The 10,600-nt window shown below is 33.1% G+C and overlaps 4 protein-coding genes across 4 annotated transcripts; 2 read left to right on the top strand and 2 right to left on the bottom strand.

Moving 5' to 3' along the window:
- Nucleotides 1-610: 610 nt before the first annotated feature.
- Nucleotides 611-1,619, bottom strand: LOC108732348. Its single transcript, XM_018463107.2, has 2 exons — nucleotides 1,261-1,619; nucleotides 611-1,206 (listed from the first exon to the last, which is right to left on the bottom strand). The coding sequence occupies exons 1-2, from the start codon at nucleotides 1,519-1,521 to the stop codon at nucleotides 934-936; spliced, it is 534 nt and encodes a 177-aa protein (XP_018318609.1). The 5' UTR covers nucleotides 1,522-1,619; the 3' UTR covers nucleotides 611-933.
- Nucleotides 1,620-2,080: 461 nt separating this feature from the next.
- On the top strand, nucleotides 2,081-3,601 carry LOC108732231 (Golgi SNAP receptor complex member 1; the record flags this gene model as incomplete). Its single annotated transcript, XM_018462921.1, has 4 exons — nucleotides 2,081-2,105; nucleotides 2,168-2,349; nucleotides 2,410-2,651; nucleotides 2,787-3,601. Coding segments are annotated over 4 exons (687 nt in total), but the record flags the coding sequence as incomplete, so codon positions are not given.
- A 1,216-nt stretch (nucleotides 3,602-4,817) lies between these two features.
- On the bottom strand, nucleotides 4,818-8,608 carry LOC108732347. The gene is made up of 3 exons (XM_018463106.1): nucleotides 8,207-8,608; nucleotides 5,176-8,136; nucleotides 4,818-5,052 (listed from the first exon to the last, which is right to left on the bottom strand). Exons 1-3 carry the CDS (start codon nucleotides 8,264-8,266, stop codon nucleotides 4,837-4,839), a joined length of 3,237 nt encoding a protein of 1,078 aa, XP_018318608.1. The 5' UTR covers nucleotides 8,267-8,608; the 3' UTR covers nucleotides 4,818-4,836.
- An 870-nt stretch (nucleotides 8,609-9,478) lies between these two features.
- LOC112904274 lies at nucleotides 9,479-10,484 on the top strand. The gene is made up of 4 exons (XM_025973917.1): nucleotides 9,479-9,815; nucleotides 9,874-10,048; nucleotides 10,102-10,280; nucleotides 10,338-10,484. Exons 1-4 carry the CDS (start codon nucleotides 9,660-9,662, stop codon nucleotides 10,467-10,469), a joined length of 642 nt encoding a protein of 213 aa, XP_025829702.1. The 5' UTR covers nucleotides 9,479-9,659; the 3' UTR covers nucleotides 10,470-10,484.
- The last annotated feature ends 116 nt before the right edge of the window (nucleotides 10,485-10,600 follow it).

Here is a 10,600-nt window from a genome sequence, read left to right as displayed (position 1 = left end):
ATTATCTTATAATCTTTATTATTATATATTGTCAATGTTATTAAGATCAAAATTATTATTTATCTCATAAAGCAAGACAAAGGTTTGAGAAGTACAACCTGAGGAACTCCTAATATTACTAATTATTAACTGAATGATGGTTTACTACAACACACCATTCATACAAGAAACTGTTCATTGTCTATTTAGCTACTATATTTTCATTTCAATTTTATTTTAGGATGATAAAGAAGTAATATACATGCATCTAATTGCTACTAGCTATTTTATTATATTTGTAATTTTGGTGATAATTTGTTATGCATTAATAAGAGGACATAAAGTTGAACAGAAACAAGATGCTAGACATCTCTTAACAGGAATGGTAAACAGTAATTATATATATACTTATTTATTTAAATTAATGAGATATTTCTTTCAGATTTTACACACTTGATGGAGCAATATTATATTTTACAAGTATATTATATTTTCTTCCCATATTTTTGTTGTTTAAGGCAAAACCATTTATATGTAATTTGTTGTTAAAGTCCGTAAATAAAGTGATCTTATCAAATTTGACTCTTTATTTATAAAATGCTGATTTAAAGGTAAAAAGAAATGTCATGCATTAAAAATAAAAAAGGTGTATTTAAAACATCTAAGTACAAAATAAATGAGCATCAAAATAACTTACATGCTATAGGTATAAAAGTAAAAAATACTTTTCATTTGAACACAAGAACAAAACATCCAATACGTTTGGAAGTTTTAAATATATGTATAGGTAAAAATAAAAGGGAGCAAATGTCTTCAAAAATTAAAATAATAAACCTTACAATTCAAAAATACTTTTTGAGATTACAAAATTCGCTTAATTCAAAAGCTAGCTCTTGTAAATACTTTGTCAGGCAGTGTTTATTGTTAAAAATACATTGATCGAAATCCCTTTTCTTACCTCATCATAATCAAACGCTTTAGTTTGTCACTCTTTGACCTTTTCTCTTTCATAACAGTGATATGTTCAGATGCATTACTATCATTGAGGGATGTAGATGGTTGTGCCAATGTAGGTGTTTCAATTCCAAAAGGGCTATACAACTTGGTCGGTGTTCGACCTAACACTGTTTTAGAAAATGTGAGTGGAGTCGCAGGTGCACCGTTTGGGGCGTTTGGGGTAAAATTTGTCTCTTCTAAAATGTGTCTACGTCTCGTTCCTCTGAATCTCTAAAACAAAATGTTTAAATAACACACCATTCTGTTATTTCAAAATTTAATTACCTGTGACAAACTAGTTAATGTAGTTCTAAAGTTATTTAATCCTTTATGAAACTTCTCAGTACCTGTTCTTAACATTTTCCTAGAATTATTTAATGATAGCACCGAAAGAACAGATCTATTGTTTTTATTAGAACTTGATTCACTGTCGTTAAACCGGTCTTGCAACTTTTTACGACATTTTCTGGGGCTCGAATTTCCCTTCTTCATTATACATACATTCTGATGAAACTTAAATCTACTATTTTTTTCTTCAAAAGCCATTTTCTTAGAGTTATCACAAACTACCCCTGTTAAGTAAATGTTCGTTACTTCTGGTTTTAAATTTTGAATATTTCAAACGGTCCTTAACCACAGAGAAAAAATATAATAAAATGCAACCTCTGTCCTCTATGGTTACAGCGTTGTTCGAATAGTTGATACAGAACTGAAGCAATTTATTTTACCTTACAAATGCATAGAAGTAGTACGTAATCGGTTTCATTGCCACTATTATTCCCAAANATCATTATACTTCCGCATCCGCGTCCGTTTCGGTTTCTGCTAAAATGTACTATTTTGTTTGCGTTATGGCACTTCCGTCGCATCACCACCCTATAAATGGCAGTGAGACGTGAGATGAAAAATAGTGATAAGTGAGATGAAAAGCACAACAGCTGCAGAGGAGGTCACTTTATTTTTTGTATCTTTCTTTTTAAGATACACATTTCTGATGCGTTTGTCTACTTTATTTTATTGTCTTTGTTATAATAGCACCTCCGATTCCGATTTTTCAACTGTAAATTAACCACTTCTTGTTAAAAACAAACCATTTTGTACCTGTATTGCAACAGCAATGACATACGAAGGTAACCAAATATTAATTAAAAATAGTGTCCCAATGATTAATTCTTTAATCATGTAATTTCAGATTTGAGAAAACAGGCTCGCCAATTAGAATGTGAAATTGATCTTAAGCTTGTGGCATTTAATAAATTAGCAGCAGGAGTCAAAACTTCTCATACTCATGGATCATCAGACACGGTGCCTTTACTTTCAGAGGAAGATACCTTTGATACGATGGCTATGGAGATCCAACAACTTTTAAACAAAGTCTGTTAATTTATTAAAATTTTATAGTTAATTGTTTACTTATTAATTTCTATTTTCCAGCTATCCCAAGTAAACGAAAGGATGTCTGAGCAGCCAGTGTCTGGTGTAGCAATGATGCATACAATTCAGAGACATCGAGATATTGCAGCTGATTTACAGAGGGATTTTCATAAAACCAATTCTCAGTTTGTATCTAGGAGAGAAAGAGAAGAACTTTTTAAAAATGTTCGTACTGATTCCTTTAGAACTGAGGGCGTTAACAGACGAGACATGTATTTAAAGGAAAATACACATATTCAGAAGTAAGTAGTTAGTCCATAATAATTCTGTTTATTATGTTAAAGAATTTTAGCAAGAATTTTTCTTTTAAATAAATTTTATTAATTGTAGACAATATTTTGGTCTTATTATTAACTGTTTATTTTTTTTATTTTTAGTTCCGATCAATTGGTAAATGAACAAATTGCAATAGCAATGGAGACAAAAGATCATTTGTTAAACCAAAGACAAACATTTAAAAGAATGCAAACCCGTTTTAATGATATATCTCATAGATTTCCTGTAATTAATAGTTTAGTGCAACGTATAAATTTAAGAAAACGTAGAGACGCAATAATTTTAGGATCAGTAATTGGAATTTGTACTTTTCTATTATTAATGTATGCTTTTCATTAGTGGCCTGTGATTGTAACGTATTGGGAAATATTTGTTAAAACGAAAAATATAAATAAGGAGGAACCCAGTGGCGGCTCCAGATGGTCTACACTGGGGGATGCATAATTTAAGAAGTAGGTATAAAAAAAAGCTTACCTAAATTTCATCTACACATTAGAGGGATGTACGCTAGTGACCCTAGGCTATGGATTATCTCTATACTCAGTAACAGTAAAAATGCCGAACCAATGGTATTACCACAGTATAAGGGTTTTCATCTGTATAGTAGGATTATTCCCTTGAGCTAACCTGAAATACCGGCATTTTTGCAGGCGGTCATAAATCAACTTTATCCGTTCTGAACTTCTGTATAGAATATATTTGTTCTGTATCTATATAGTTTCAAGGGGATGCAATTGCTCATTTCCTCTCATTAGAGACTAGAGAGCCGCAACTGGGTGAGCCTTCTATATCATAAGATTAAGAACATTTTATATTTTGAAATGGTAAAAAAATTAGTATTTTAAAACAATAGTTTTATTTATTCTATGTACGTTATTGTATAATATCAACTTGTTATAAAATTATTTTACACAAATATTTTGTTTTCATTTACAACTCATGAAATATGTAAAAACTTACCTATTCATAATCTTTTGGTATCTGCCAAATGGGCTTACACTACTCATCGTTAGTGCCAAAACTTATAACTTAAACGAGGGTCAAATACTTAGTAGAATACAGTAGGTAACTCCCATGCAACCCTGTAATAGTGATACAATAGACCTCTGCTTCCACTTCTGCAGTTACAGAAGTTCTGCATACATTTTCACATCTGCTTCTGCATCTGATTCCGCATTTTTATAACGGAAGCTTATCGAAACTTCACAAAACTTTTTGAAAATCGATATATTGGAACAATAAAACAAGTCGTAAAAATTTATTTTTTTTATCTGTTGGCTGAATTTGACCGTTTTCAAAACATAATTTAAATGGAATTGCTTGTTGCAAAGCTGCATCTTGGACAGGTACCTCCGCTACCTTTGAGTGACCCCTCTGTAACATTGTGAACGTATTGTCAACCGTTTATGTTAATGAAGCGTTATAGCCAGCAAAATTTTGTTAACAATAATATTGACCCTGTGAAAATAATTTTATTATAGTTTAGGGCCAAAATATATTTCCTAGTATGTCGTATGTTGATATTTTCCAAATTTTATTCTCTTATTAGCTTTCTACTTTAATCCAAAGACTTTCAGTTCCCCCTTAGTCAGTTCTAATAATTTCATTTCGAAATTACTAATATAGTTATAGCGTTTATTTATTTTGTATAGTGTTTGCTTAGTGATGTAAATTTTAAGTTAAAAAGGCAATTTTGATGCCAAGAAGAAGTTCCGTTAGGGATTATTTTGTTGATATTAACGATGTTAAATGCAAAATTTGTGACAAAATATTCGCGAAAAGGGCGCACGACCACGACATTAAAGAACTACGTCAAATCATTATACTTCCGCATCCGCGTCCGTTTCGGTTTCTGCTAAAATGTACTATTTTGTTTGCGTTATGGCACTTCCGTCGCATCACCACCCTATAAATGGCAGTGAGACGTGAGATGAAAAATAGTGATAAGTGAGATGAAAAGCACAACAGCTGCAGAGGAGGTCACTTTNCTAATTTATTATTTCAATTCGCTATAGAAAGAAACAGAAAGGGTAATCTTCAATATTTTTGGCATGAGCAACATATCAAAATTTCATAAATACTTTAACTAATTGATAAATTTTATCGTCTTTTATCGTTAGTATAATCTTCTTTCAATTTTTAGATACCGAACTATACCTCTGGATTTTCTAAATTCTGAAAATCGTACCTATAACAAAATGATCTGCATACAAAGCCCTCCATTTCAGTACAGAGTTTTGCACAATTAGGTAAACTTATATTGGGAAATTTTTCCTTAGGATGAACACCTAACTTGGCATTTGGAGTCATAGCATATTTTTCTAAGTATCTTTCACAGTTAATTTCGTCACTTCCATCAGAGCAGTCCTGTTGATTTAGAAATGTAGTATAATATTACTGAACAATGAATATACATTCAACTACTTCTTTGATACGATCAACGCCTCTAGTTGGTAGTTAATATATCTATTTCTTTGTCATTTTACGTACCTTCGAACCGTCACAAACCATACTGGAAGGTACACACTCTTCCTCATCTGCACACCAAAAGGATTTCAAGGAACAAGAACCATTCCTCCTTCTTCCATCTAATGGAAGGGGACGAAGATGTTTTCTTGAACTAACAGTAGATGACGGAGGTATTCTCCAATCATGTTTTTGACTGGAAGCCATATCTTCTTCCTCCTCTTCTATTTGGCCTTGGAAATTATTGTCAGTGTTTGATTCATAACCGTCTGGTGAGCCTTCTGAAGTAGATTCCAGAAAAGGTGGCTGAAGTTCCTGATTAATACTATAAACCGATTTTGGAGTTTGAGAACTTCGATGAGTGCTATAATCTTCATAAGGAGGCTGAAGTTCCTGATGGATAGTATAACCCGGTGTTACAGGATGAGAATTCCTATTGGCACTGAAATCCCTAAAGGGAGGCTGGAGTTCCCTATCAATAGTGTAACTCCGGTACACTGATTGGATATTTTGGCCAGTACTGGAATGGTGAACGGGTGGTTGAAGTTGTTGGTTAGGGGTGTAGTGAGGATATAGTGGTTGGAGTGGTCTCTGAGTATTCGAATCTTCAAAAGGAGGTTGAAGCTCCTGCTTAATGGTATATTGCGGAGATACAGGTCGAAAATTGTGTTGAGTACTAGAATCCTCAATAGGAGGTTGAAGTTCCCGATGAATAGTGAAACCCGCTTCAGTACTCCCGCGAATTGTGGAATCTACAGTAGGTAGTTGAAGTTCTCGGTTAATGGTGTATTTTGGGAATGCAGGCTTCAAAGCAACATTATGTTCCGGAAAAGGAGGTTGAAGTTCTCGACTAATGCCATAACTATGAGGGGTACTCCCAAGATGATAATAATAGGTGTTTTGTTGTTCAGGTAATTGTTGATGAACTCTTAAAGGATTTGCTTGAGGACGCGGATTTCTTCCTCCATATGTAGTATAATAATAATTTTGCTGTGGAAATTGGTGTGCTCTATGTATAGGTAATGAAGTCGAAGAAGTATCTCTCCAGTCCTCAGCATTTACAACTTCTTGCCAGTTTTGGGACGACGCAGGCTTGGTTAGATAAGTACTTTTGTCTGTTGGCTGAGGTTCTCCTGCCTTCTGCTCATGACTAACACAGTGAACGTTGTATGGATAGTCACAAACCTTAATAACAGGATTAAATAATGTACCGGGACCACAATCCTGAACAAATGTTTGACCATTTGCACAGTTTAGAAATTTAGAACAGTCGAAGGGGTGAGGATGAACTCCCACAGCTCCTTCTGGACATTTTGGATTTGAGTGTATCTGATGAGTAGGAGGATAACCAATCCATTCATTGGACGAAAGTTGATTCGAACGGTTCGTTCTTAACTGATCATTGCCTTCTGTTCGAATTTCCCTGTAGCCAAAAGGCGTATTATTATTATGACTTACTGAAGTGCTATGGTGACCATCTTGAGATTCGCACGGATATTTATTACAGTAAGCCTTTATCACCGTCTGTGGTAAGCGAAATTGAGTTGTATAAATATAGGGTCTCCTGTAACCTAATGGCTTCAAATTGTGGTGACTGTGATGCCCATTGTGAGAATGATGCGGACCCTTTGTCCAATGTGCGCAATTTGCATTATGTGGATGGTCACAGTTGTTAATCTTTGTACTGTAGAGGGTTCCTGGAGGACAATCTCGTATATCTTCAGAACCATTTACGCAGTTAATAAATTTGGAGCAGTCGGTGTGATGTGGAATGAAACCATTAAAATCTGGGGGGCAAGTTATTTCGAGCTTTTCAGATTTGCTTTTTCTATTATTTTCGAGCATTTCTGTAGTTCTCGGGCCACTTATACATTTCACTTTGTGAGCGAAATCGCATTCTAGCGTCATCGGATTGAACATTGTACCGGGTGCGCAGTTTTGAACGAAACCACGACCTTTCCAGCAGTTCAAAAATTGATTACAAGACAGTGCATACACAAACTGTCCTGAAGCCATTTTGGGGCATTTGTTATAGGGTACAGGAGCTTTCTTGATAGTTGTTTCATATATTGAAGTACCAGAGACATGCAGCTCATCCTCTTCTCCAGGTGGAATGACTTCCTTTTTCAATTCTTTTTCGAAAGTGTTGGATACATGTTGGTTTTGGTTCTCCGCCTCCATGACCACTTGAATCTTTTCAGGAATGCCACAGTTGCGAACACATTGAGGTCGTAAAACTTCTTCATTTGAATCACTTCCACAATCACCGTTATAGCAACTGGGTTTTGTTTGAGAATGTATTGGAATCCACCTATTACTATTGCTTGGTACATATCCATAGCGAGTTGATGGAAAATTGGAATATGTTAACTCAGTAGTTACTTCAGTATGTCGATGGCTTGATGTAATAAAACTGTGAAATTGTTTTGACTTCCTGTTTGTAAATTTGGGCGGCAAAAGATGTTGTGATGGACTTCTTATTGTGGTTGTAAATTCTGTGTCTTCTACATCACTCACTTTTTGATCGAAAGTACTTTCACTTTCATTTTCTATAGTTTCCGAATAATCTTCGGAAGGTGAAAGTTCAGTGGTACCATTTTCGTCATCGTTATCATCATTGTGATCTCCGCGTTTAGGAGGAAAATGTGTTTTTTGATGATATGGTCTAAAGCCTTTCGTCCGAAATTCTGGATTTCTAGTTTGTTGTGGCCGATATTCTTCAGTTGTATCACCACTGTCGTCATTATATGATGTTGTGGTAGTGATATTTTTTAACATTGCCCATGACAAAATACGCGGCAGTTGCTTATATGTAATTATATTGTGGGTTGTATGTTCATTATCATTTTCGTTTTGATTCAAAACTTTACTGTAATTATGGTGTATGAGCAAATTGTTGTGTTTCTCTGGATCTTGCCATCCCAACGTTTTTATACCTAAAGTTGTCAAAGCTTTTTTGTTTGGATTTTGACCAGGCACGTATATCTTCAAATAAGAAAAACATTTCGAAGCATTGCAGATGAATAAAATAAAATCTATGTAATACGTTACTTACAGTTGAGCAAAGATTTCCTACACTAAATACCACTATTACTGCGCTCAACAATTTTGCCATTTCACTCTAAGATCTGACTTAGAGAATACACGAATTTCACAATTAAAATAGTACAAGTTCTACACAAAGATATTCGAACACGATTATTATCCGCAATAGAAGTATTTTATATGTTAATAACTATTTAAGTACATAAACGTTATCTTTTGATGGGTCGGAGTTCATATCAACGTAACTGTACTAGCTTTCCAAGTTGATTCATAACAACAATAAAGAAATCGCTCCACGAAATTTATCACTTTTCATATTTACTTAAACTTCTTCAGAATTAAATTTCTATCTACCTACCTATTAGGAAATATTAGTCAAATTACGTCAGATCTTATACAGAGAACATGAAAAAAAGTATAGCTGAATTTTTATTTTTAATAGTTTCTGAATGACAATGAAGACAACAACCAATGTAATAATTGGCTTCAATTTTTGTACTTTTTGATGTAATCGATATAATAGAATGCATTTATTTTAGAATCTATACGATAATATAATAACATTTATAGTGCTTCAAAATAATAGGTTCAAACCGTTCACATTTTACGTAAGTGAGACACAAAAAGTAAAGAGTAAGAAAGCACTTTACAAGCCTTTTTGCTTTCCAATTATCAAAATAACTAGATAAACAATTATTATTTATTTAGAAAATGTACCTACAAGTGAAGACATAAATTAAACAATTCTACTTTTAGGGAAATCCGAATTCAGGATAGGAAAGAGTGCAGGTGCCTGTCCAATCAGTCTTAGGACTGACAACCCTACGATGATGATTAAAACAATGTAGATACATTACACTAGTATATTTCATTCAAAACTTAATAAATCATGACCCCATCAAAAGGCTTAAAGCATAAAATCAGTAGAAATAAATCGTACATGAATAATGAATAAATTAAAATTTCAAAAATTTGTAATATCTTTATATTGTCAATAGCTCTGAAAAACAAGTTTTATTATTATTTTAATTATTTTGTTTGTAAAACACTTATATGAAATGATGTAGAAACACAAATATAAAAGTTAGTTGCTTATATCTGATTTCCTTCAGGAAAAAAATGGAATCTTTTGAAAAATGTCAACCTTAAAACTTTACAAACACTTTCAATAAACGAGCTATTTAACCGTAATCGGTTTCATTGCCACTATTATTCCCAAAACTTGTTATCTATGGTTTATGTTTTTCTTTATCTATGGCTTTGCTTATAGATATTAGCTTATGTTTAAGTTGTAAGGTTATATGGCGTATTTCATGGTTATGTGATTATCTACTAGTTTTTAGTGCGTATTTATTATATATAAAATATTTACATCGTGTGCAACATTTAAAAAATCTACCAATTTGAAATGAGTATAAAGAGATAAAAAGTTCAACTGTAAAATAAACAAATCATCTGCAATTATGGTTTGGAACCCAGTAGCTAATTTTGCAAATTGCATTAAATCTAGACCTCCACTTGTTGTTTTTGCCCTGTGCTTGTTTAGTTTTTTAATTACTGCAGTTTCGTTAGCCTATTACGTCCAACACGACAACATTGAAAATAAAGATGCTCAAGAAGTAACTACTTATCAATTCAGAGTGTTAGATTTTCTAAGACAATATGCACTAATTTTAGCAATGGCTTTCACTAATCCACTTCATTGACAAAACAGGGTTTTGTATACAAGATGATGCTGCTGATACAAAGACAAATTTTTCTGCCGCAGACAAAGTAAATATAAATACCTATGCAATTGTTACTTCACCAATAACAAATAGGACTTTTGTTCAGGGAATAGTCTCCTTAAAAGGTAGATTGAATAAAAAACAACAAATTAATGAATAAATAATTGTCTCTTTTTAGAATGGTCCTTTCCTTGTTTGAATGAAGCTGAAAAACCGGAAAACATTGAACTGTCTTTTAATATCCATTCAAAAGATAACAGTGATGATAGAAATGTTTGTGTAACAATATCAGGTCCAAAGCAATTCATGCCCAAAGTTGATAGTCATGTTGAATGTCCAATTTCAGAGGAAAAAGAGGTAGGTACTTTACCATTTGTTGTTTTTATTACTTTGCTGATTGCTGTTGTTTTTTAGGTTTCCAAGAAATTATTTATATACAATAATGCAGGTAGATGTGTCAATAGGCCTGTAATGAGACTAGAGTTTGATAGTAGCAGTATTAATAAAGTGGAATCAGAAGAATACTTATCATCGGTAAGTAAATAGCTTAAGTCGAAATTAAAGTGCAGATGCAATCATGATCTATTTAAGATATTATATTACCCACTGTATATGATAAAAATGTTAGGAACCTGTGTTGAATTTTTTGAATAATATATTGAGATAACTATTATCTT

Source organism: Agrilus planipennis, unplaced genomic scaffold, assembly GCF_000699045.2.
Source record: "Agrilus planipennis isolate EAB-ADULT unplaced genomic scaffold, Apla_2.0 scaffold30, whole genome shotgun sequence".
In the NCBI taxonomy this organism is placed as follows: domain Eukaryota; kingdom Metazoa; phylum Arthropoda; class Insecta; order Coleoptera; family Buprestidae; genus Agrilus; species Agrilus planipennis.
The sequence above is the reverse complement of the archived record's forward strand: the minus strand, read 5'-3'. Positions and strand labels throughout refer to the sequence as shown.